Source organism: Desarmillaria tabescens (assembly GCF_030435595.1).
Source record: "Desarmillaria tabescens strain CCBAS 213 chromosome Unknown EV420scaffold_65, whole genome shotgun sequence".
Taxonomy (NCBI): Eukaryota; Fungi; Basidiomycota; class Agaricomycetes; order Agaricales; family Physalacriaceae; genus Desarmillaria; species Desarmillaria tabescens.
Window position 1 is genome coordinate 180122 of NW_026848364.1, and position 26315 is coordinate 206436.

General features: G+C 48.1%; 8 protein-coding genes across 8 annotated transcripts; 4 read left to right on the forward strand and 4 right to left on the reverse strand.

The window, feature by feature from the left end:
* Positions 1-1500: 1500 nt before the first annotated feature.
* Positions 1501-3210, forward strand: EV420DRAFT_1080974 (isoprenoid synthase domain-containing protein). The gene is made up of 5 exons (XM_060465717.1): positions 1501-1991; positions 2048-2064; positions 2117-2437; positions 2492-2659; positions 2717-3210. The coding sequence occupies exons 1-5, from the start codon at positions 1901-1903 to the stop codon at positions 3122-3124; spliced, it is 1005 nt and encodes a 334-aa protein (XP_060324267.1). The 5' UTR covers positions 1501-1900; the 3' UTR covers positions 3125-3210.
* A 4647-nt stretch (positions 3211-7857) lies between these two features.
* On the forward strand, positions 7858-10001 carry EV420DRAFT_1578859 (uncharacterized protein). The gene is made up of 8 exons (XM_060474574.1): positions 7858-8312; positions 8494-8540; positions 8599-8673; positions 8732-8889; positions 8915-8967; positions 9033-9468; positions 9494-9639; positions 9689-10001. The coding sequence occupies exons 1-8, from the start codon at positions 7985-7987 to the stop codon at positions 9826-9828; spliced, it is 1383 nt and encodes a 460-aa protein (XP_060324268.1). The 5' UTR covers positions 7858-7984; the 3' UTR covers positions 9829-10001.
* A 938-nt stretch (positions 10002-10939) lies between these two features.
* EV420DRAFT_1278402 (uncharacterized protein) lies at positions 10940-12080 on the reverse strand (the record flags this gene model as incomplete). Its single annotated transcript, XM_060468085.1, has 5 exons — positions 10940-11253; positions 11289-11463; positions 11515-11674; positions 11727-11931; positions 11987-12080. The coding sequence occupies 5 exons, from the start codon at positions 12078-12080 to the stop codon at positions 10940-10942; spliced, it is 948 nt and encodes a 315-aa protein (XP_060324269.1).
* Positions 12081-14047: 1967 nt separating this feature from the next.
* Positions 14048-14482, reverse strand: EV420DRAFT_1249110 (uncharacterized protein; the record flags this gene model as incomplete). The annotated part of the gene is made up of 1 exon (XM_060466710.1): positions 14048-14482. A coding segment is annotated over one exon (435 nt), but the record flags the coding sequence as incomplete, so codon positions are not given.
* A 113-nt stretch (positions 14483-14595) lies between these two features.
* EV420DRAFT_1081505 (uncharacterized protein) lies at positions 14596-16349 on the reverse strand. Its single transcript, XM_060465718.1, has 7 exons — positions 16036-16349; positions 15832-15980; positions 15630-15775; positions 15439-15577; positions 15354-15389; positions 15289-15304; positions 14596-15243 (listed from the first exon to the last, which is right to left on the reverse strand). Exons 1-7 carry the CDS (start codon positions 16238-16240, stop codon positions 14924-14926), a joined length of 1011 nt encoding a protein of 336 aa, XP_060324271.1. The 5' UTR covers positions 16241-16349; the 3' UTR covers positions 14596-14923.
* A 477-nt stretch (positions 16350-16826) lies between these two features.
* Positions 16827-18158, forward strand: EV420DRAFT_1081539 (uncharacterized protein). The gene is made up of 4 exons (XM_060465719.1): positions 16827-17339; positions 17398-17556; positions 17611-17823; positions 17876-18158. The coding sequence occupies exons 1-4, from the start codon at positions 17018-17020 to the stop codon at positions 18070-18072; spliced, it is 891 nt and encodes a 296-aa protein (XP_060324272.1). The 5' UTR covers positions 16827-17017; the 3' UTR covers positions 18073-18158.
* Positions 18159-18778: 620 nt separating this feature from the next.
* Positions 18779-20245, forward strand: EV420DRAFT_1081545 (uncharacterized protein). Its single transcript, XM_060465720.1, has 2 exons — positions 18779-20157; positions 20211-20245. The coding sequence occupies exon 1, from the start codon at positions 19134-19136 to the stop codon at positions 20112-20114; it is 981 nt and encodes a 326-aa protein (XP_060324273.1). The 5' UTR covers positions 18779-19133; the 3' UTR covers positions 20115-20157; positions 20211-20245.
* A 1692-nt stretch (positions 20246-21937) lies between these two features.
* On the reverse strand, positions 21938-23632 carry EV420DRAFT_1081580 (isoprenoid synthase domain-containing protein). Its single transcript, XM_060465721.1, has 6 exons — positions 23579-23632; positions 23154-23525; positions 23075-23091; positions 22705-23025; positions 22484-22651; positions 21938-22430 (listed from the first exon to the last, which is right to left on the reverse strand). The coding sequence occupies exons 2-6, from the start codon at positions 23245-23247 to the stop codon at positions 22023-22025; spliced, it is 1008 nt and encodes a 335-aa protein (XP_060324274.1). The 5' UTR covers positions 23248-23525; positions 23579-23632; the 3' UTR covers positions 21938-22022.
* Between the last annotated feature and the right edge of the window lie 2683 nt (positions 23633-26315).

Consider the following 26315-nt stretch of genomic DNA (forward strand, 5'->3'; position numbering starts at 1 on the left):
AAATGATTTCCGACCCGCTATTTATGAATTTCACTAATCATGATAAGTCCTCGGGTGTGTTGCAATTTGGCAATCCGGCATCATGCCAAAGTTGCTTATCAAGGCAGAAGTAGCAGGGAAAGCATGGAACATTCTAGTAAAATAATATTTAGTATAAAAGTAGGTACTCCTTATGCGTTTGCAGGGCTCAACCAAGCGCAATACTATTGGCTTGAATACCGAGCATGTGATACTGGGCGAGAGCTGTTTACCCCATATTTTACAACAGGGTGGCTAACCATAACTGAGGGAGTACCGCGGATTCGATAGGTACTACTGAGTCCGTGTGGCACATTCCGTCTGGGGAGTCCTTTCCAAAGGAACAGTTCATACTTTAATTTCTGTGATTGGAGTAACTGCCAAATGGAGTAGGCGGGTCATGAGATGGAAAATGAAGGCGATCTAGTAGGAGAGATCATCACCAGTGTTCTTGAACATGAACTAATTTCCGCCCCATCGGTACCGCAACAGAAGGGAAAATATGACATTGTACGCCCTCGACCAAATTAGGGCTCGAGCTAAAAGCTCGGCCCGATCGCGGGTTACAACAAACCGCAGAATCGAATATTGAGGAGCTGCAATATCAAGTCCTTTAGTATCGGCCCGTGTGCGTTGGAGATACTAAAGGAGTGTTATGACATCCCCACAATAATAGAACAGCACTTGGCGGGTAATCTTTCGATTCCGAGCAGATGTGACTCGTGAGAGGCCGGCGGTTATTTCCTGGGCGTCGTCTTCCTAATGTAAAAGTCTAATTTGGTTACAAGTACATTCAGGGCCGGCCACGTGTAGTTGCCGATTGGCACCGATTATCGACTTGGTACTGACATTCATTACCTTCAAATTCTCTGTCTCAACTCTTTCGAACGTGCCACTTCTTTGCAACATGTGGATTATGATTTATTGGCGTTGATGAGGCGCCGATTTTGCCCGGCTTACAAACTGTATCCGGTACTGTGATGGTTTGTTGAACTACTATTCTGAGTATTTGCCACGTATCTGATGAAGTTTCTACATACTTACTCCCCGCGTCCAGGGTCGGTCTCTAAGAAGATACCCATAACACTGTTGTTGAGTCAGTTCATTGAGCGCGAAACTCAAAACACTGGTTTTATTTCAGGCACTAGGAATGCGTACCCCCGAGTCCTTGATTTACGCGCTTACCCATAAGGAGCTCGTTTCATTCACTGATATTTGCTGGGGCTATGCGGAGTGAGTACTAAGCAGTCGAGGCCTCCGATGGATAATGAAGAGAGACGGGTTACGGCGGCCTTTCCCATACGTGCCCGCGCTGCACAGACGAGAAAATAAGCGACTGCTCCCGCTCGTTCTTCTAACAATATGCAACTGACAGTCCCTGATGGCTTCGCTTAGCCACAGGATCTATGAGCGGAAATACGGACGCAGTATAAGCCTCTATGGGTCTTTATTTTCTTCTTGGCCGCAAGCCGCTCGACATTAGGACGGTGCTTCGGGCCGATTTAACCTCTCAACAATGAGAGAACACCGCTCCATAGCGCTGGTTACTCTATAGAGACGGAACTTGTTTCGACTACACCTGATTATCGGAAATCAATCCGGCGGGCTTTAAGGTTCAAGCAGTGCTATCGTCCTGCGTTTCTACTGCTCATTATCTTACACGGACATCAGTCTCACGTTTTTCCCTTTCTTTCTGGGGACACTCTAACCCGGAATTTCAAAGACGAAACGGAGATAACCGCGTATAGATGCTGCTCTGCTAGATCTTCTTTGCGACGTTGATCTCGGATATTAGACAAAAATGGGACGTAGAAGTATATAAAGCACCTTGTAGTGCTCGACCTCTTCACTGAATCCTCAACGGCGTCTTCTGACACTTACAATGACTTTGTCTACTTCGACGACACGCACTAAACGTTGTATCCGACGTCGAGGCATGCCCTCCTGGACGTCGGCTCTTTCTAGTCTTGCTGGTAAGTGTCTCCACGTTCTTGGTCGATCCCGTCACCCATTTACGATTTTCTTAAAGGACATCTGCTAGCTCTTGTGCGCCTTTTTCGTATATGTATCATTTTACAGTCCTGAGCATTTCTTACAGAAACCGAGGCATGCATCGGAACAAGTTGGCAATACGATATTGTCCTTCCTGGACCACTTTGACACCAGCAATCTGCCCTCCATTTGGGACCCGTCGCTCCAGGCTCTCTGTTTGGTAGAGGCCGAGCGCCGCGGTTACTCGGTCGAGGTGCTTAAACCTTACCTGGTATTGGGGCTGAACATTACCACCGCCGCATATCACTACATCGACGATACCAACGTCAAGATGTTCATCTCGTTCTTCTGCATGTTCTTGATATACCTTGATGATGTCTATCCCGACGATTCAGACGCATTGGGTGGGGTCCCCGATTTTACCAGGGTTAGTACATACTTTTAATCGCAATTTATTTGGGAGGCTAATCATACTATGTAGCGCTTCACATCATCAGAGAAGCAGTCGAGCAAAATCCTGAACGACTTGGCCGACCTTCTTACCGAAAGTTCTCAGCACTTCGGCAAAGTCACTGCGGACTTCATTGTCCACTCCGCTCTGAAGTTTATTACCGGCCTAATTTTAGAGGTCCAAAGCAAGTTCGAGCCGGTGAGTAACTCATACAACCCATGTCTCTCAAATACACTGGCTCATTGAGATTCACAGACGCATCGAATTGAAGAATACGCTATATTTCTTCGGGAGCAATGCGGGCTCGCAGAAGCATTTGCCATGTTTATCTTCCCCAGAGACATCCCGTACCACCTATACATCCAGGCGCTCCCTTCCATGCGAGATTTCATCGACTTCGCAAACGACATCCTCTCCTTCTACAAAGAGGAGTGTAGCGGCGATACCAACAATTTCATATCTCTGCTGGCTCAAGCCCGTGGTTCACCGAAGATCAAAGTCCTCCGCTACGTGGTGAGGCAGTGCTTGACGGCATACGAGAGAACCCTACGTATCTTGTCGCCACACAGGGAGGCGCACAAGGCTTTTAGGAATTTCACGAACGGGTATCTGGCCCTTCACTTGGGTATGAAAAGATACAGATTGAGCGAGCTTGGCATATAGTACAATTTCCTTCTTTTAACTTATCAATTATTAAGATACTGTATTATATGACGCATAATCAAGATACCCATTGTTTTCATGCTTTCTTCACCGTCAGACTTGAACATATGAAGAACAGCGGATGTCTAAGTTCAGATCCAACTTACTTGGGGCCGGATGAAGTCGTAATTTAGACCAAAATTTCTAGTAGAGGTTCCGTTACTTCAATAAGTTAATTCTCTTGTCAGGGCTATCCAAGGTCCTTACAGGCTTAAATCAAACTCGTACGCTATGGCCTCTAAAAGTGCGATGAGTATCTGGACAGTACAACAGATAGGCTAGCCAAATCACGCATACTGTAAGCATGTACTAGTTCCCACCTTAACTACAAAGGGTGTAGATTATATTACGAACGAGAAATTATGGTTAAACCGAGAGATGTCATCTACCAAACCGGCCCTGTCCATGATGCAGATTATCGCTGTCCTGCATCTTCCATTGATGTTCAAGCCCCAGCGATACCGACTCGACCAGACAACAAGTGCAGCTTGAATGAAACCAAATGTGGGACTTTGAGTGGCGTACTGGTAGGAGAGAGAAGTCGCCGGAATCAGGGGGAAGCTGGGGGAAAAGGAAGCCGCCGGAGCTCGAGTTCCGACTGAGAGAGATCGAGAGGAACCACGGTTCTAGTGATTGACGGACTGCTTCGCGATCGTCTTTCTAGCAGTCAAAATCGGCCAAAGCAAAACAGCGATGAGGACATCAAGATGGGAGTAACTCAGGGCGGTTTTGATCGTCAACACATTGCACTACTGCGATACGTGTGCGTATGGGATGAAGGTCCCACAAATGAGAACTGGCTTAACTTTTCTACATGTTACGACCTGAGGAACGCATATTTGTGGCAAACGCCGGGAAGAAGTGTGGCAAAGGAGTCAATTGCAATCAACGGCCATGATACTCGAGGCCTGTAAATTGTGGTAGAGTTGACTGTGGCGATACGCGACTCGGATGGAGTGAAATGATGCGGCCAGAAGACTCGTTCGTGGCGTGCTGTCTAATTGCGAAGTTACTTCAACTTCACATCCCATTAGTAGAGTAGCGATGGGCATCTGGTAATAGAAGTAGTCAGGTCCCACATACTTACTAACGCTTCGAGAGCCGCCTCGAAAACTTTTTGAGCAGACAACTTTTGGACAACTTTGCCGATCCGTTGCCGATTCGCGTCGCACGCGCTTGCACGTGGTCGGCTGTGACTCGGCAAGCAGACGGAGTTCAAAACGAGACAGTCTTGTTTGAAGTTGTTTTCCACGGGGTTGCTCCCGCCCTCGCCTCATCCGTCGCGTTCATTGCCATCACGTCGTCCTCCTACGTCATCGCGTCATCGCGATCGCGCAGCCAACATGAAGCGCACGGACTACTTCCTACCAAACTATAAAAGGTGCATACATTCGCGGGAGTCGGGACCACCCTCGACACTTCTTTCTTCACCTTCCTCCATCATCTCTGCTTCCTCCCTGACCCTTGTACCCGTCGTCGTGTCCCTTGTGCCGTCGTACTATATGCGTCTGGGGTGCTTACCAACTGACAACGGTACGCCATTATGCTCCCCACTATCCACCTATCTTTACCTTAACGTCCACACAGGTCCCCGATACACAGTCGCCGAGGTCCTATTCAAACACAAGAATCAGGATACATTCAAAGGCTGAATCTGAGTCTCACAATACCATTTTCCACCGCACGCATACCAAAGCTCTCTTCTGTTTGTCGACGACATCACCGATAGCATGTATGCGTTCAGTCTCCCCTCCTGACCCCAATATCAGTATGCAATCTCAGCGGACGTAACATCCTATATTCTCTTGTTTGACTACTACTCCCAAGAGGGAACCTCTGAAACGCTGGACAACGATTATTAAAGTCCCGTAAGCGTCCTTCTCCGTCCTCTTTGATATGCCGTTCACAGCTGTGCAGGGGTTGGATGAATGCAAATGGTCTTGGCGATAAGATTCAGTACGACAAGGAAGAACTCAAAGTCGCCAAACACAGGCCAGGACCTCGCCATCTAAGCTTGTCCTTTTCACGATTCCTCCTTGATCACGGGCCTGCGACCCCAGCTCCACGCTAAGCTCTGGCTCACTGCACTGGCAGGTATTCAACCGTTGAAAACGTCGAGACCAGTCTCGTGCGCCCCCTAGTGCTCAATATACCGTAAAGGTGCGTGCAATTGTCCTGATGTGACATCTCGTTTTGTCTCATCCCTGCACAGCCCGGTACCTTCATCATAATGACATCGCCCCGCCCGACGTAAGCTTCCGCAACCAGTGAAATTTTCGTCATCTCCGATCCAACGGTTGAGGTTTTTGTATGTCTATATCAGGAATGAAAGGTGAGGGCGTTGTTCGTGTATAACCTACTCCTGCTGACACCCTTGCTTAGTCTGTCGACGGCGTGAAGGACCAGACAACTTCACATCCCCATCCGGAATCTGCTTGCACGGGAAATAGGACCGGCGAAACCTACTCACCGATTACGGGGACGGTCACCTACAGGCGACAAGTTGCAAGGAAGGCCTTATAGCGATACTCCTCGATGACATCGCACTCCGACTCTAGTGAGGCCTTTATAATATCGAGAAAGTCAGCGGGATTTTGAGCGGCGTATCTTAGTAGAGAGAAGTCGAATCCAAGGAGGCAAAAAAGAAGCTCGTCGGACCTTGAGCCTCAAATCGCGTGATTGAGATGCGCCTCAACATTAAGGCAGAAAATGAGCAGGATGGTTGACCAATCGTTGACGCGTTAGTAATGCTGTGGTACGTCCAGGTCTACCTACGAATTCGAACTTCGTAAGCGCACTCGTGTGCGCGTACGCGAGAATCAAAGAAAGGGGTCGAGCCCTGATGCGGGACAGAGAAACCGTTTAGATTGGAAGCTGGAAAAGAACTCGCGTGTGTCTCTGTGCTCTCTCTTCTTATGTTGCACTGATAGGATGTTCTCGTCGTCTCACTAGAATCTACGTCCATGGGTGTGGTTTGTAATACCACCGTCTTTGTGCGTGTTTTCTATTACTCCGGCTTGCGGATAGTACACTTTGACGAAATAGACGAACAAAAACACAGATTCACAATATTAAGTCAAGAGTGAACAAGTCGTTCACTGTCCAGTAACTAACCGTTGTCAAATGCTGGACAGGTGATCATATACGGGGTGATTTTCGGCTCAGGCATAATCAAGACCTGAATCCCCATGTCAGGTTTATGTGAGCACGAAAGCAAGATGAATGTGGCATCTAAAATAGGAATAGGAGAGAGCAGATTGTTTTACAAAGGAAAGAGAAGCCGCCGGAAATCAAGAAACATCCAAGCCTCGAGAGCAAGGAGGCACGATTCTAGTGTCTGACGGAATTCTCTGGTTTCTGTGCGAACAGCGTATCTTCGAACGTCATGATCGTTGGATATACCGGCGATGCACTTCTCTATCAATCCCAACATTCAGGCACTGTTGCAATGTTGCTGTGGTACGCCGATGCACACGAGTTTAAATACGTACGCGCGCGCGCCTACGCCATGAAGGAAGCAATAAACAGATTGAGAGGTGCGTTTTCAACGTTTCCTGACACGAGCATATTTGCTGTCGTTGGACGCTGGAGAAGAAGTGTGGCGAACAGACGCATTTGACTAGAACAGCGAACTTGAGGCCTAAGCGCTACGCGAGATCAAGAATATGATGGAAGATGTCTAGCAGTTCTCGTGGTGGAATTTGATATTTCGCTGTTTAGAGTTGACGAGGAGGAGGTGTGGCGATCCGTGATAGGCAGAATTGATGATAGTGAAAGTTACCGAGGTGGGCTGTTGCAAATAGTGAGAGGTGTGCAGTCGCATTTTCTCGGTGTTGATCCCAATGCACAGTGCTCCGTACTGCAAACAGGTAAGGTTATTAATTTCATACTGCGGTTGTTGCACTTAAAATACGTTGTTAGGGTGCTTTGGGGTAAGTTCAAGCTGATTGCCGTACTTCGGTGTAGGTTAAGCCATACGTCCGTGAAAGATGTACAAATGTAGCATCCTTGGCATGATTGCCCTCTAATTATCCTTACCGAGGGTCGTACGCCCCATTCTCATCTGACGCTCTTCCAACTCGTACGGAGTTACAGGATGCGGCGGTGGGGTAGAGACTGGCGGGAACATCGAATCGTAGGGTCGGAAAGGTGGGTGGCTCTTAGCGTACTGCGCCGGAGTGTTGCTGTTATTTAAGAGCAAAGTGAACGAGAAGAACAGAGAAGAGGGTGTATTTGGTGACGCGATTAGCGTAATGGCGGAGTCTATTTGCCCACGACGAAGTTTATGTTTATCGATCCGATGAAAGTTGGAATGAGTAGCCGGCGAAGATGATCATGATGTGATGAGAAAGGTGGCTTGGAAGCAGTGCCATATGATGAAGAAACTTTCCTCGACAACGAGAAGTTGACAGTGGTCCTATCACCAACAGTGGATGTGGGTCTGATAGTTACATGATTCGATAACGAAATCGGGATATTAAAGGACCGTTGAGTGGAAGGACAGGTAGAATGCAAAGAATCCCGGGTTGCTGTCGTCGGGGCGGGAGTAGTAAGGAAATGAAGTATAGGCTTAATCCGCTATTTCCGTGGGTACGGCAAATATCACACCAACCCGCTACGCCACAATTTGAAAGCGGCAAGGCATGGATGAGAAGAGGCACTATTGAGGATGAATGATGGGAGGTGATGCATGGAGATGGAAGGCACCATGTATAGGGGCAATGACACGAATGACGTCATTGAAACTACGAAATTTATTACTAGTGTTGGGAGCTAGCAACACTCGGATCCCACGGTCTACTACCCACCCTGCCTCCTGCCATGGCGGTCGCTGCGATGGGCGTTCCCGAGCTCATATATCCAGGTGACCTGTCGACTGCCTCAACGTCGTCCCACTCCCACGAGCCCGTCACGCCATCGACACCCTACCCAGCCCCCAGCCCGCCCAGGAACAAGCTAAGAAAACCACCGCCGACTGGATCGCCTTTTTCATTCGTGTCGGACATACCCCCTTCATTTTCCCATTTCCCCTACTCGTTCTCTTCGACGAGCACGAGGCCGCAGAGGAGCCCGGTCTCAAGTCCTGTAGCTAGTACGTTGTCTGCTCCCAGCACCCTGACTTCGCGCCCAGAGACGGTGACCTCGTATAGTAACTTCGTCGACGACGCCATTAATCCGACCAAAGCGAACGGCGTCGATGCCGTCGCGGAAATTGACGAAACAGAAGCCGGCTGAAACACTAGCGCTCCCCATCGCCTCCAAAGCGACGGGCGACACTTTCCTTCAGCTTTCGGAGGCGCAAGGCATCCCAGAGCAGTGCCCCCATCTAGCTTCTCCCCCGCTTAAACTGGTCCAGCGTACTCCCGTTCTTTCTCCCGTGAGTCTGTTCCAGCCCTGTTCCAATCAATTAAATTAACTTCATGTGCATGCCATAGAGACGAGGCATGTTTACCGTGGGCTCCGATGATGACGACCAAGAAGCTTTTCCACCCAGCCCCCGACCTCCCCTTGTTCGCAGAAATGCTCACCCCTCTTCCTCATCTGGCTTGCTTCTCAGAAGACGACGAGGAAGACGAGCTCGAACTCAAACGCCGGCGCAGGTGGACTCTCATGACTGACGATGCCATCACCGATGAGGCATTCGCAGAAACCGTATTCAGTCTCACTCGGTGCACGAGCTTCGAATACGAGTCTTATGCCAATGATGATGAAATGGATACGAACATGTAATTCCAGTGTGCCCGAACGAAGGTCCAGTTTAATGGCATTGTTTACGACAAGAGATCTTCTCAGGACCGAGAGACGTTATCTCAACCACCTATACTGAGTTACTACGTTCATCACCACATTCATACGGGGAGGAAGGAAGGCGTACCATGGCCCTCGCATCCCTCACCATTGCTCATGCATACCCGGCTGATCGCACTTATCGATGTTTCTCAAGCTCTCCTCGGAGCAATGGAATCTGATCCGTCGGTCGCCGGGATAGCCGGCGCGTTCGTAGCGATGGAGGAAGAAATGGGAGACGCACTGAGTGGGTGGTGTGCCGTAGTTGGCGGCTGGTTCGACGACGGAAGTGAAGTCAGGAGGCAGAGGCGGTTGTCAAAAGGTCCTAGGGGAACCGAGAAAGACTTGCCGTCCTTGCCGAATTCGACTACGGAGAACAACAAACCCAAAAGAAGTTCGACAATGCTGTCACTCGCGTCGAGAGATCTTTGGCGCAGCTCTACATCTAGCGATTTCTCTTCCAGGAGCTCGCCTATTTCCATATCCCCGAAAAGGAGCTCAACGCTACCTATATCTGCGTCCTTGCTTACCTTCTTCTCCTAGAAGGTCTGTATCTTCGAGGATGAAGGGAACATGGCGGAAATCCCTTCCCACACTCCCAGCTTGGACTAGTCAAAGTACTCAGACACTGAGGGATCGGGGCATCCTCCCAGTGCAGAGAGTTACGCGATATGCGTTGTTTTACAGAGGTCTGTCCGCCTGATTTTTCTTTGAATTTTCGTACTGAGTTGTGTAAAGATCTACTGAAACATACAGAAGGATCTTCACCTTCGAGGGGGGTGGTAGAAGACGCCGTCGCTGTTGCAGAGAGGATTGCTAAACGTTGCGACAATGCACAAGGTAATGAACGGTTGGTCGTGGGCACCACGAGATTATGAAGATATTAGATTTACTCACTCACTTATCATTTGGTTGTACTGTTAGCTTTTCTTGGTTTTCTATTCGCACTTCGCTTTTCACTCCTGCTAGCCATTATTGATACCCCAATTATTGTATAATTATAACATATTACTAACGACTCCAACGACTCCACGAAAATTTGATCACCCTTTGCGGGATCTCGTCAGTGAGAAAGAGCATACGATGGGGAGGGAAGGCTTCAATACAGTTACTGTTATGGGGAAAGAACTCGACCTGAAGAAGTCAGATTACAGGGAAGCCTGAGGCACGGGATGAGCAGAGCAGCACAAAGCTAACGTAACACTGAATAGGGCGCATTGGAAGAATGGGGAAAGATCCTTCCAAGTGAGCTGCGAACGTGGACATGGGCGCAGAAATAGACGGGGCTTGTGTGGCGATATGATCTCGACAGGACGACTGAAAAGAAAAGACAGCTTCGTTTTGAAGGTGAGAATGGCGTTTGTATTGCGACCATGACCGGGGTAGGCAGAGCTGCGAGATCGTGTTCGAAGAATGCGCAAGAGCTTCGCTTCCCCCTTGAGTCTGGAGACCTTCCTTGGTGGTCACCATGGGTTGCAAAGTCCAGGAAGGGGAACGAACTCGAGTCATCGGCCCTGGTTTAAGTTACGAAGCCCCTCTTACGTTGATAGAATCTTTGGATGGGAACATTCAGATGTAATTTCTGCAGGAAAATGTAACAAACAGCTGTCGGTGTAGATCTTGTTTGACAAAGGGAACAAGGGCGCTGTTCCGCAACTTGAGGTCACCGACATTGGTACACCGCACCACAGTGTTAGAGACCTAGGCACCGGACGTAATGCATGCAGAAGCTAAGAGTACTTGCTTGGAAAGGTGGGCAATGAGTCATGAGGATAGGGCCGGCCCTTCTCGTCATACTCTGGAAGCTGAAAGGTGACATATAGGCCTTCGCCTGGCGAATCTGAACGTTTACATGCTGAGGTACGGCTGATTCTTTGTGCTGTCGACAGGAATGGGTAGGCGTGCTAATGTCATTGTTTAACCTTACAGGTGACAAAACGACTTCAAAGGAAATGAAGAGACCTTGATAATACAGAGCTTTGTTTTCTCCTAAATACCAGCACCTCCGGTGACTTCCAATGTGTGACCTGAAACATAGGACGCGAGTGGCGAGGCGAGGCTGCAAGCGCTAAGAATCCAATTCCGGAATGAGGAAACGGAAATACTCACAATAACATAGCAGGCAGCCGCTTCATCTGACGTCCCTCCGCGGCGAAGCGGAATGAGGGGATATTCCTCGGGGGAGGAAGATGCCTTAGCCCCGGGTACACCCAACGCAACCTTTTTTCCATCAATCTCTATCGTCGCTCCAGCTTCCTTCGCGGCCGTCAATCTAGGGCGTATCCATTTCAACGAGATAACATCTCTGCGAAGTCTGTGATACACACCTCGTATGTACCAAACCGAAACGCAATGGTATTCGCGCGCACACCAAACGGACCCCACTCCTTCGCGATGGTCTTGGTGAGACCGATAACCGCGGACTTGGCTGCGGCATAGTTTGCCTGTCCGACATTCCCGTGGAGGCCAGTAGTAGAGGAAACGTTGATTATGGAGCGGTTTTCTGTGGAGCCCTAAGATTGAGTGTTAGATATTGGGAAGTAAAGCATTGGCGTACTACCTACCTTCACTCGGAAATAGGGTGCTGCCTGCCTCACCAGTCTAAAAGGTGCCCGTACGTGAATCTTGAGTATCACGTCGAACGCTTCGTCGGGGGTAGTATGAAGCATCTTGTCAAATGTGAACCCAGCATTATTGACGATGTGGTTGATTTTTCCAAATGCCCTAGATCAGAAATGAGCCACGCTACTCAAGACAAATTAGAGCGGACACACACTTGACTGTAGCATCAACGATCTTTTTCGGAAAGTCATCTGCACCGACGTCGCCTGCTACTGAAAGGACATTCCCGGAGCCTGCGAGTGCCTCAATTTCGGCGGCCACGGAGATGAGTTTTGTTGCGTCGATGTCGCTGATGACGACTTTGGCACCCTCTTTGGCGAAGAGGAGTGCTGCACTACGTCCGATGCCTTGACCGGCGCCTGAAAGTTTGATTAGGATTAGCTGCGAGTATTGACAATTGCCGAAGTCACACACCAGTAATGATGGCGACCTCATTCGCCAAGAGACCTCGGCTGTGTGTATTGCTGAGGTGGCCTGAAATTTGGGAGAGACGATTATTTGAGGCCATGTAGTCCGTTCGCTGGCTGTGATGGTGAAGGCTAGAAGGAAGGAGAGACACCGGGTAGAATATGGTGAACATGACAGAACATGACCGGCTCCGGCAATCTGAATGCCGAGGACGCCATACGACGACGTCTGTGGACCAATACTGAAAGATGAAGTAGCTTGGGTAGCTTTTTTTCTTCTTTCCCTTCGAAACATCCTGGCGGTCTTCCTTTACGTCACAAATTTCGGTAGCTGGCCGCCTCCTTGGGGGGTTTCGGACACAACGTAAGGGTGCCGCGTAGCCCTTCTTGATTCTTGACATATAAGCACCGAGGGGATTAAATATCATCAGAGGTGAATGTACTTTCTCTCTGATTAAGCTCGCAGTTCATGTTACCTGTAATTTCTATGTCAAGATGGTGTGCACGACACCACCAAGATCATTACAAACCTTTGTACCGCTGAATCACTCCAAGTTCGGACCGTCTCGCAGTACGGCAATCTTGCAAGTAATGTGATGCCGTCTTTATCCTCATGTTACGCGCAGCATCTTTCGCCTGGTTCTAATATCCTGTCCAATGCCATTAGGGAACAAGAGGTCTCCGCGTAGCCGGTCAATCGGCATCCTCGTATGATAATGATAAGAACCGAGTGAGGTGGTACTGTATTTTAGTAAGGTCGAAAGTCAATATGGCATGCGGAGAGTTGGAGGAGGAGGAGGAGGAGGAGGAAGGAGGAGAAAGTGTTGTTTGTTTGTTTGGCCTTGCCAACTCCGCCACTGTCTACAGCGACAATCAATTAGCTGTAAATCCTCGGTGAGTACTGTGTAGCCAATTGCCTTCTGATTGAACATCGGCCTTTTAGTCGATTCCTCACTATAGATGCTTTCTGCATAGTTCATTAATGCTTCTCACTGACGATGATTGAGCTGCATTGTAGAGATAGACTTTGGCAGGCCAGCTAATCGGAAGCACGGAATTGACTTCCGCGCGGTTTGTCCAACAATGAGAAGGCCTACAGCTTTACCTCCATGTGAGGTCTCGAGCTTCTCATGGCAGTCGCCGTTTGGGTTCTCACACGGATTTACTAACGTGTTTACCTTATTCCCTCAGGGAGTAGCAGGTGAAGTATATATGTCCTGCAAATGTTCGAAACATCGAATATAAGATGAGGAGACAATTCCATTGCCCTAAGCTGTCCTTCGGTGCTCTTAGGAGGCACTCCAGGTGCTTCTCTTTCATGGGCATCTCGTTAAAAAGGTTGTTTAAAGATGCAAAAATGCTTCCCGTAACATATAAATATCCGGACGAGAGTCACAGTCGCAATCCAAAGCTGACCTCCGACGCTGCTTGTCGGAATGTTTTAAACAAGGGATGCATTTACGCGACATAGAGCTAGGAAGACGATTCCGTTGTTTGACGAGAGATATCAAGTCAGATTTCCTAGCAGAGCCACTGCCGTCAGGTTAGTTCGCGCAGTTGCTATCCAGCCGTGAAGCTTGGATTGACCCGACAGCTTCTATTCAGCCACGGTGAGTATCTGCTAACAGAGCTGCAGGCAAGAGACACATACTGCAACACATTCGTCTACTGTGTCTAACGATTGTACTCCGATTTTGAAGGTGCTAGCGTCTTTGCCCATGTAGGAGAGCCACGCATCGCCTTTCTCGCAGAGGAAAGAGTTGAGAAGGTCTACCACAATCCGGACCTCTGCCGCATTGTGCGTGGAAACGAATGAAAGATGATCAGACCAATGAAGACACGCATATCTCAGAATGTCCTCTTCACGATAGGTGATCGAAGCGACAGCTTTGTCGCCGGACATATTCCCGTGCGGAACAGAAAATGCGTTATTCATCAGATCAAGAAGTCGGAAACATATGGTGAGGTGATTCTGAGCAGGTCGAACCCGAAGACGTGAGACAAAGAGTTTAGTGTGTGCACAGTGTCGGCTGTTCATGCACCATTCCACTTCACATTTGTTTGAACAGCGAGTGTTCGACGTGAGAAAGTCTCTGAAAGAAGAGTGAAAGAGACGGACAAAGTCACGGTCGTCTGAGGGAACGACAATAACAGAATGAAAGGGAGAAAGCATTCCTTCCACATGGTTTTGGGTCACTTTTAGTAAAAGGCAGATACTACGCAGCGTCATCGGCTCCTGTAAAAGGATGACAGTGCCTAATACTGTCCGAAGATTGTTGACTTTTGAATCGGGAAGCTTTTCGATAGCAGAGGATATGGTCCTTCGATAAAGATGGTCTAAACCATATTCCCCTTCGTTATGGCTTTCGGAGGCACTGGCAATCTGAATTAACTGTTCTGCTCTGTCACCTGGAGATTCGATGAATCTGCATACGGTTGTCGCGAATATGAACAATCCAGCAGATTTCTGGACGAGCTGATCTAAGAGATGTTCTGGGGGCCAACTATTAGTCATCGCTGGATCACCAGAGATGGGAGGGCTTGGGGCGAGGGTAGTCAATTTGGCGTGAAGGTACATTCGTATGTCAGCGTCGACTGAGCGCCTGTCTATGCGATGCAGGATGATATCTTTCCATCTATCAGTTGAAATCGACTGGAAAGTTTCACGTTCCGGGAATTTCAGGGCGGCTAGTTAACAAGATCCTCAAAGTTTGGAAATCAGGGGTGATGGATAGAAAGCCCGAAATCAGCTCGCGACGAGCAATCTCATTCGTGCATTCATCCAGCGCATCAACAATAAGCAAAAAGCGGTCCGGAACAACGGCCAGTGTTTCGCAATGGCTTGATCACCAGCTTCTCCAGCTGCTGAGATGGCATTTCCAAATCAATACCGTCCCAGTGCCGCACAACCGAAACGAGTTCCCGGCGAAAGCCCATATCGAGTTCAGAGAGGTGAAAAGCGATGGTAGGAATAATAAGTTTCGCATCCTTTTTGCTGCGAGTCATTCCTGGAGCAAAAGAAGCTTCCCCCAAGGATGCCTCTGTCCGCAGCCCAATGCGCGACGCTCCTTGCCACGGTACTCTTGCCCGCACCAGCAACGCTGTTTAACCAACAAACGCAGCGCGTGTCGGACTCATTCAGTATCCAGGTCATTATGTCCTCCAAAATCGCAGTTCGTGTACCCTCTAAGCACTCGCCTGGTGCTCCATTCCGCCAGCGCGCAGCTTGGGAACGCGGAATAGCGTTGATAATTAATGAATGTACTGGTGATTTGTCAAGACATGTCGCTCATGGCGTGATGGGCTCACCATCTGCATGTATACTCTGACCGGAATCCGTGAGAGACCATAATTCTTGAAGGGTTTAGACTCACCGAGGTGTTGACTTCAATACGAAGCACGGATCCGGCCTTCCACGTGTCAGTGATTCGAACTTGCAAGAAGAGTGCTTTTGCTTACCGTCAAACTTGTCAACAAGGACCTCAGTCGCCGGAATATACCCACTATGATCTGCTTATCTTCGGATGAGTAGAGAAGCCCGTCAATAAGAGTGCTGTTTTGGAGGTTTCGACATGTGTCTTCTACTGAAGCAAGGGAGCTGGTTGGCAATGAGCAACCGGGAGATGTCGGTTATTGCAGAGACGACAAACGTTTGAAAGCCTTCAATGTGTTCTTTCAAGGCCATGGGGATCTCCATCTTCCTGTCTGGTAGGGTTTTGAAAGGGGATAGAAGATAATCAAGCGCTTCAATCATATCAACAATCTCTTGAAGATCCCGCTTGTTTTGATCAGTTTCCTGGCGCTCGATGTCAGTGCCATCGGTAACTGGAGTATAACGTATAATGGACTTGCCTGAATAATGTCGACAATCGCAACAAGCGCAGCCACTACACCTTTTAACCCTGGAACTGGAATACCTTCCGCCGTCTTCTCGAGAATCTTCAAGGGATGTACAAATGCTTGCAGTAATGTACGTCGTGGCACTATGGCATCTGTGGCACCTGAACTTAGGGATCAGGCCCAGGTCTGAAGGATTTGAAAATGGAAGAAGAATACCTCTATGCCACACAATTGATAAAAGCGTTCTTGGATGAACATGGCCTATTGTATCGATACGCCCGTTGGCGACTGAAGGTATAGGGATAGATTGGACAGGGACTGCAACATTGGGAGAGGCCGTTACAGCTTTAGAACGTGGAAACAAGATCCAGGGGATCAGACGTTTCAAAAACGAGCGTCGTTTCTTCTGCATTGATGACATCGCGCTTGCCAGACCACATCACAGACGGAAAAGGTTGCAAGGCTCAAGGAGGAAGCCTAGTGGGAGGTTTACAGAGAGCGATGTTGAGCTGATTTGGATACAGGTGTAAAACGTCCTCGCAATTCGGCTGACTCGGCATTTCTTGACGAACATGACTCTGAGTGCCTGAAAAATGTTCCCCGTCAGGAAGCTTGATGACAGGGTCATCAGCGAGTAGCGCTCGGCCCGAACCATTTGAAGAGCGCGCATCTTTCAAGCACAGTTCTATCTCTGGCAACCTCCAATGGAGAACAGCGGAGAGACCAGACTGTAAAGGAGCAAAGCATGGCTTGATAGAAAAAGAAGGTAACAAGCGAAAACTCACACCGATCGGCGATTCTTTCCAAAGGTCCTGACAGTGTCGAGCGAATCCAGGCCATGTCGCAACGTCTTCCCCAAAGAGTACTTTCTTTCTTCTGCGATACTGTGTTGTACTGCCAGGAGCCTACATCAGCAAAAACCCCCAACGGTCGTCATCTGTACCATATTTGTATTATCTTATCAGTGCCGATACTCGGCTTCTAATCGATACAATCATCTTGTGTCATATGACCTATTTGCCACCGAGACATAATCCCCCACAATAGTCGTGGACGTTACAATAGGTTATTGCCCTCTCACTATTATGCTACCAGAATATAGCAACGCTGGACGACCTGTCTCTGCCACTGGCATTGCCCCGCCGCGTGGCACTATAAATGAACCCCAGCATCTGCAGCTTTACAACTATCAATCAAGATGGTGCTTCAGCAAGATGAACGCGATCATGATGGTGCCACATCACACGTTAAACCAACGCATTCCAAGTCGTTTCAACGGCTTTTGGATGTACGACGCCAACGCCTTTATCAGCAAAGAGCTCGTCGCAAACGGGATATTCGCAGGACCTTTAACAAACAGACTTCTTGCTACCTTAGTGTTCCTGCACTCTGCTACCTCGCGTTATATGACGTTGTGTGCGCGTTCTTGAGATGCCGTGGTGCTGCTCTGTCTCTGAGTACAATGGGCTCCCTGGGAATGCTCCTCTTCGAAGTATATGTGTTTCTCCTGGGCTTCATTAGTGCGTTTTTCTTCTCTTTGACATTCTGAAGTATTTTTATAGATTATGGTCGTTCCAGTGATACGAAACCGGCTACGTACTTTCTATACCCAGACTTTGGTCAAAGGTCTGCCTTCACATGAGCGTCAGGGGACTCGGAAGGACATTGGCAAGCGGGGTCGTGAACAATGGATACATATAGCTGTGCTTGGACCATTTACGCGACCGGCATTTCTTCGTCAGCCATTATAGTTCATCGTTGTAGTTTTGCGACTTACCTGTGCTCTTTTAGGTGTATCACCCCTTCATTCTATTGGCGACATTACACATGAGCTACGGAGACGTCATCTCATACCAGATCTCACCCACATTCGACACCAGTTCATCTTCCCTCACGCCCGTCTCTCTGAGATTCAGAGCTACGAAATTCTGAAGGACTTGGGAGTGTCGGATTTATCTGTTCTTCTCTTGGGGATGTCCTTAGTCGGAGGATCTTCAAAGCATCGTAAGTATTCTCTAAAATAGCATTTCGCTTTTTCTTTAATGCGTTGAACTAGGACGTGATGACATACAAGGCTCTGATTATGATGATATCATGCTTCGGTGTCGTTGCGGTCAAAAGTACGTGACACAGGCCCATTTATCCCGCCACGAAGGCAAATGCACCTATCTCATCTCGCGAGCCAAAAATCTATCTAAGCGAGGAGCCAATATATGGGGGGGAAAAGCGTCAGAAGGGCGATTTGAGCACTGATGCACGCCTTTGATTTGCCCAACGCGAGCGTGGTCATCAATCCCACCATCAAGAATGTTGTTCCGGTGACAAGCCTTATCCTGGGCCAAGCTCTGATGTTCCCGTATGTCGGTTCATACTTTGATGTTATGTCCTTTCTCATAGATTTTGCTGTAGGAGTCAGAAGTTCCAGATTCAACACCATATGTATACGAGCCGCCTATCAAGGTACCAACAACAGCGCCAATGTTTCGTTTTGACCCTCAAACACACGCACCAGTGGAAGACCCATCGCAATCGGTGGATCCCACCAAGCGCGTCCGACGTCCAACAGCGAAGATTATCGTTGCACTCGATGACACCCTACCCGAAGGGCCCGGAGAGTTCGATGATACTCTAGATACAAATGACTCAGATTTGTCTGTCAGTGTACACCCTCGTCCCAGAATTCGATTATTCATTAGCGAGAACCCTAATACACATACGTGTGGCAGATCCGAGTCCTATACACCTTTTTTGTGCCCATCAATGCTCTTCTCTCTTTTTTATTTTAGCAAAACCAAGTCGACAAATTACCAAAGCTGGATCAGGATCTACAGCAAAAAGCTCGCTCGGCGGCTTCGCCGCCAGCTCGCATTTTGCCTCAATGCCAATAATTTCATAGCAGGACTATAGACCATCCGATTCATCTTATATACTATGATTACACATAACACAAAGCTCTTTAGCCTCTATATCCAAGGAGGCTATAAGAGTAAGCACTTCTGGCTTTGAACCATCTTATTCAAAAGACCCCAGTGTTCGCTGTTGCAGTCTGAAAGATGTTAGAGCCTAATGTTGGGGTACGAAATGAAATTAATGTACAAAGACCAATCTAAGAAACATCAATGAATAAACAAGGAAAATGAAAAGAAGACTGACGGTATGGCGCCAAGCCTTGGACAGCTAGGTAAGTCAACGACCAGGTTGTCTGAAAGAGGGGACTACGGAAAACGAATTACTTCATCCCTAAAAAATGACCCGCTCGCGAAATTTTTGAAAAATCGCAATAAAAATACAGAAAAACATCAGTCATTAATTAAATGCTACAAAATACATCAGAAAATGATAAGAATAGCATACAGATGACTTGCGCAAAGAAACGATATAATATACATAGACACAGGATTACGAGCTGGGGGGTAGCATACGCTTGCCCGGTGATGTCAGGCGGGCATGTAGGGTGTAGGGTCATGCTGTCCTGTGCTGGATATAGCCCAGGCCACGAGTCGGCATACACTGGGGATGGGCTGGAGGATGGCTGGATGGGTACGCATCACCACGAGACCGCGAGGAAAAATAGAGACCACCACTGGATTCTCCTGGGTCGAAAAGGGGAGTGCAGATCCGATAGTAGTCGTACGGTTTGCATGGGACGGGCGGGATACAGTCGAGATGCGAGATGCGGGGTGGGCGGGCCATGGGCGGCGATGTCGTCGTCGTTAGGTAAAACCGATCTGAGGGATGTGTTCCCCTATGTCGAAAATGGGGGATGTACGAAGGTGGGGGTCATTGGGGACTGGGGCGGGCGGCAGGAGCCCATGTTGACTTTGGGCTGGGGTCGCAGCGGCGGGGCCGTCGGTGCTCGCATCATCGTCGTTTTGGTGTTGTCCGTCGTGTACATGGGAGTAGTGTCGACTCCCGAAGAGGTGTTGCTATCGCTGTTGTTGTTGGACGTCGATGCCCTACTCATCACCCCGCCCGCTCGCCCGTACTCTTCGTGCCGATTGCACGTCCCAGCCTCCTCTCCTCTGTTCCATAGCCCTGCCCCGTTCTCTACCATGCTTCTCCTTTGTTTTCGGACTCTCTCCGCCTTTCCCGTCATCGTCATCGTTGCCCTGCTCGGCGTTGCCCTCTTGGTGGTTAATTTTGCGTTTCATAACACCTCCTGCCCCGAGATGGCGGCCGATATTGATTCACCGGTGATTATCCGGACTATCGTAGTGCACGGAAGTAGCATACGGCTGCGATTAGCGTCGATCTCGATGTGGGGGGTATTGGACCGGACAGAGCAAACGACATAGCTGGTGACAGTGGTATCGACAGAGTACGGGCTAGATAAAATTGGTGAGACGAATGTTTCATATATGCATGAAAAAAAAACTCACCGTTTGATATAGCCTGTCAGTCATGATGGTGGTCGAGGACGACACAAACGGGGAGGGAATGGTGCGAACTCTAGTGCTGGACACGAAAGAACCACCGCTATCCTGGGAGGAATATCCGGGTTCCTTAATTGGTGGCATAGCCACGACCCACGATGGTGACGGACGAAGACGAAGGTGAGCGTTTACGGGAAGAGGCCTTGTGAGGAGTAGACTCGTTGCCTCTGCGATCGTTCGAAATTGGGGACCCGAGCTCTGTTCTACCCCTCATTCCAGCCTTCTCCTCCCCATACCACAACCTTTCCCAGCCCTCTACCATATCATCTCGTCACTCTGAAAATCCCCCCGCTCCTCGTTTCGTCGTTGACCTTGTTCTGCTCGTCGTCGTCAGATTTGTGCTCCATGCACCCTCCCGCTGCGAGATGGAGGCTGATACCGAAGCTTTGAGTAAATGCAAGGTCGTCCATATGCTTGGAAGCCGCCTTTGACAGTGATTCACCCCGGTAGTGATGTCGGGGGTGGTAATGCGATCGTCTTTGTGGCAGCGGTGGGTATCGGGAGCATTGTCGTCGCCGTCGATGGTGGTGGCAGTGAGAGCGAGGTAGTACTTTAATTTACCTCATTTGGAGGAAGAGATAATGCTGCCTCGTATGAGGGCTTACGCGTGGATGGGGGAGCTATTGACACTTTTCTCGGTTTTTGGGGCCTCTGCTTGGTCAAAAACATGGAAGATATATTTGTTAGCAAAGAATATACACCAAACATACCTGTACTCAGTCATTGGGGGGAATGGATGTGAGCTAAGTAAGAGACGACGAGGTGACGAGGTAGTAAGTAGTGGGGAACATCAGTAATACTGAATTACCCGGTGAATGAAAGCAGCAAGTACTTACCAGGCTTTTGATGAACGATGCTTTTCCCACGGCATTTCATACTGGGAGGCTGTGCCGGTCCGGCAATCACTGAATAGAATCATTCCCACGGTGAACCTTTCCATTTCACATTCATCAGGAAAAACGCAAATGCTACGTAGCTATGTGCGAAGCCTACGTACTGACAGTATATCCAGTAGCCTCGGTACCCATCTGCCAAGGATACGTAGCTCCCCGTACCGCTGAGTACCCCATGCATAGTTTGTGCGTACCTCGAGGTATACTATGTGCATTTTGCAGCTGGGTTCATATCAAATGAGGAGGTTTGGGAAGAGAAAGAGGTCTAACGCAACTTGATTTTGCATTCATGTCGTAGTAGTACAAAATCAATGTGTCTAAGATATGAATTAACGAAGGATCACATTAAGGAAAACTCTCACGGCACCGTGACGAACGCTCTTTTCTACAATGTCTGCAAACATATTCTTAGAGCAACTTCCTACCCGGACCCAGGTTTGCACCTCTTTTGCCAGATACCATCTAGAGCTGCCGCGCTTTCAATGAAGAAAGACTAAAACTTGACAGGTACGTTTATCAATCCCTGTTATGGCATAGACCCAGGTACTATGTTGTAGACAGCCGCCGGTGTAGAAATAATCAAAATGTTAGTTCTATTCAGTTCCACATATTTAAGGCATTTATACTAGAGGCAACGTCTTGCGGGCCGATTCGCATCCGGTGACAACACGAAATCTCCTACACTCAAACCCTCAACCAAATACTTCGGGCATCACATGTGTTGTCATTTCGGCGCTAGCAGGCCTGGTCTATGAGAAAAGCTGAGAGGTAAACGGTAATTCAACAGCACCTTACAACATAAAACGTTCTGGTATCGTATCTCGATTTTACCAGCTCATAGTTACAGTCAACGCGAAGTAATATTATGGACAACAGACTACAGATTCAACTCGCCGAGTCTATATCTCTTTGCACCCAGATGAAATGCTAAGTACCCTTTCACGAATTCCTGGTATATCCTATGCGCTTCTTTGTGGGGTGACAGGATACGCAACGTTCTCTCATGTGCCTCCATGCACTTCTCAACCACATAACGAAGAGTCCTACTCTTTGGCTTGCCGTTGGCTTCAGCCAACAGCGATATGAGGTTGTGCGTTTCCCCTTCACACTCTTCCTTGTAGAACGAGGTGATGTCGTTCATGAAGTTGATGACATCGCGGAGGAGAGGAAGACTTTGGATGTATACATCGTATGGCAGATCAGCGGGGAATATGAACATGGCGTAGGCGTCAGGGATCCCGCTTATCTCACGGAGAAACATTGCGTATTTATCAACCCTGTGCGTCTGACATTTTCAGTGAGTAGATTGGACGATAGCACATTGAAAATAATCCTTACAGGTTCATATTTGCTCCGAGTTTCTAAAACCAATCCGGTAATGAACCTAAGGGTTGCATGAACAATCAAGTCAGCAGTGACTTCGCCAAAGAGCTGAGAAGTTTCTGCCAGCAGATTTGCAAGGTCGTTCATCATCTTGCTTGGCTGCTTTTCCGAGGACATGAAATACTACACCGGAGTAATTAGCAAAACTCAATGCAACTACCGTTAACATTATTCACCTTGGTAAATCGAGGAACTCCAACGAGGATGTCGGGGTCATCAGGATAAGCATCATCGAAGTATGTTAAAAACATGGTGAAGAAGGTAATGTACACCTTGACGTTGACATCAACGAGATGGTGGTACGCCGAAGCAGCGATGTTGAGCCCGACTATTAGGCTGGGCTTGAGGACGTCGAGGGCATATCCTCGACGTTCAGCCTCTTTGATACAAAGATCCTCGAGTGCAGCATCCTCGACTGATGGCAAGTCGGTAGTATCAAACTTGTGGAGGAAAGACCGTATAATATCACGGATGTCTTCTGAGGATGTGTTCGGTTTCTACGAAGAATTGAGTATATATGTCCTTCTCTTGATTTGAGTGACGCACAGGATGAAGTGCAGAGCCTAATGAATAAAACAAACAACGAATGAGCAAAGACGCGGCATGCTAACGAGTTACAACCCACCGGAAAGACGAGAGAGGGTGGATGCTCCGGATTGCATTGTTCGACGTGAATAGACCAAGGCTGGAGACTGGAGGCATCGAATGTCGCAAAGCATATTATATATCAGTGTGTTCTCTACACGTATGGGACATGACGTGACGAAGACCAGGGACAACGCCCATCGAAATTTCCGGACTGGTTTGTTCACCGGAGATCAAGGAATGTGTAAACATAGGCAAAAGGATGGTTCCCTACGAGCTTACTTGGATTAAAACAGGAACGTCGTTCGACCGACCCGATCACATCAGCGTGAAACAAGGTGAAACCCGCTTGTCTGGATTGCCGTTGTTCCTAACATTCCTTTATAGAATACGACATTATAAACCAAAGTGCCTTGATACGATTCAACCGGTGAACTTCCAAAAATTGGAATGGCAAACACTAACAGACTCGTAGAGACCCTTATTTACGGTCTTGGCTTTCATTCATTATATCTTTCACCATTCCAAAGAATTCTTTCATAAATCAGCAGTGCGGCTGCAGTATAATCAAGAATTTTCCCGTCGCTATTTTGGGGACTTCTATCAGCTTCGTTCTTTGTAATAAGCCAGCGGTCACTGTATGTCTTATATTAGAACAAGATAGGATTACATGTAAAACAATGAAACCTCCGAGATACCTAGGCCTGATTAAGCTAAGGACGATATTGATTGCAATTTAAGATTGACAGCTCTGGGAAACAGACTACAATTCAAAAGGATGAACACCTAGTAGTGTATTCGTTGACGTGAGTGTCGGAACGCTCACGATAACACCGAAGCCTGCGTATCATAGACTTTGTGAGCTGTACAGATTCTATTGGCAACAGCCGCACATACCGCGACCCTATACTTAGACCTTGGACAGTAGTAAGGCAGGCAGCCCGAAAAGTTGGTCTGAACGCGAACGTGCATATGTAATCCTCCCTCGCAAGGAGCCTAGCGCCGGGCCATCTATTTACTTAATTCAACCCTTTCTGAGTCGGTGACCGCTTCCAAGGTTGTAGTAGAAGGGTGAATGATTAAAGGACTCGGATTTAATTATCTTGGCTGTCAAGGTCTACGAATGCTGCTTACAAAGGATAAGAAGTAACGTGATATTACGGCAAACTCCGAATCCATCGACGCTACGGTTCTCGGAGATAAACCGTTCAAAACCATCAAAGATATCGGTGTGTTTGCAAACCCTCATTCCAACGGTATTATTTCGCCGGTATTGAATCAGTTAGACTCGTTCTTGAAGAATGAAATGTAATGCAGATGTTAGATGCAATACTAACAATGTAAACAAGCCCTCCAGCAAACGCGCGCTCACTTGCTCCGATTCGCTTATCTAGTGACGTAGTTTCCTGTAATGCCTTTCGATTTGCAACACCAACACCAACACCTCCGGGTAAACGTGGATCCAACAGGGTAGACTTATGAGTATTGTTCTCTCCCATACAACAAATCAAGGGTTACGCATCTGGAGACTCCAACCTAGAGCTCCATCCTTCTGCTTTGGAACGTTTTACCTATGCGCGAGAGCTCCGACTGATACGTTCTGATATCTCTTAATATCAGAACACCACCGATCACTGTGGCTAGTGCGACTTCTCTTGGTTAGAGCAACTCAAAACATGGCAGCACTGGGCGATCAATTATCTGTCTTCTCGGTCTTCTGACCTTCGGGTTACCGCCTCTGATCTTGCTCACCAACTTTGCTTTCCTTACGAATTCTTACCCGTCATTTCGCCTTATCAAATTGTTTCATGTTTCAATTTACTTTGCAAAAAATTGCACCGACAAGAAGGTGCTGAATCAACTATTTGGTGATCTGGTGACCTTCCTAGGTTCAATACCCCAGTTGGAGGTTCTGGTATTCATCATTCGTCTCGACCGAAGGGTCAAAGTTACCCGAAGCGAGCATGAATGTTCCGGACAAGAGAAGAGAACATCGCACTCATTTTCCTCGTCACGATCGTCTGATACGGAAAGAAAATACAGTTGGCGTCTTATCGTTTGCCACTCGGTTTCTTGATCTAATACGGTTTTCTCGAGTCAGGATAGCAGGAGGGGAGGACTCCGTGGAGTGACATTCATCTTCATGTATCCAGATGCATTCGTTAGACTTAGACTTAGACGCTTATAACGGCCTGGTGTGCCCCCCAGGCGCCGTAACCGTCGACAGTTCAGTTCGGATCGAAGTCGGTATCACCATATATCAGTGATACAGACAGAATACAGACCAAACCGATTTTATCGTAACTCCGCTACTCACTCCGAGATGATACCTTCATTTTGGCGTCGTTCTGGTATTGGAATTGCTTCATCTTAGGGCTGCGCACCGTACCGTATACGGTATATGGCCGTAAAGCCAATGTCCCAGACGGTCACGGAACTATCCGTATACCGTGCCGTATGATCAGTTTGAATGCCTTGTCGGCGTCGGTACGGGTACCTTACGGCCGTCTACGGTCGTTGACGACCGTGCACCTGAGTATGAAATTGATTTGCTCATAAAGAAGTTAGTCAGATGCCTTTAAGATTGCCAAAAATCTGTAAAATGCACCTGGTTTTATAATCAGCTATGCCGCATTGAGCAGGGCTAGAGATATCGAAGACTTAAAATAAAGTCATGTATATTGTCTTGAATGTGTATGAAAAATTGACAAGACAGCTAAAAGAGCAAGTTAATAAAGCTACGAAATTGAATGATGGCTATTTTGTGTCATAGACTTACCCTAAAAAGGACTCTTGGCTGAGTCAAAAGTAAGATTAAGCAATAAGCCGTATTACGACATTGTACGGCCGTCTGTGAGAGGTCTTGACGGTGACGGAACAACCGTACACCGTACCGTACAAATGGTCATTGGGGTGCGTTCGGCTTCGGTTCGTATTCCGTATAACGGTTACCGAAAACCGTATAATACGGTGACGGCGCGCAGCCCTACTTCATCTCATAAGCTAACCAAAGCTAACCTTCTCCTAGGTCCTGTTGCCGGGCCTTATTTAGGTGTCGCAGAATTTATTTTCGCGTATCAAGCATAGCCAAAGTGTAACAATAGCATTTTTTAGTGAGGCACATTTACCATTACGAGGCCTTTCACTGAGCGGCCCTCCATGTTGATACTAGTGAGGACTCGTACAGGGCTACATGTTTAGC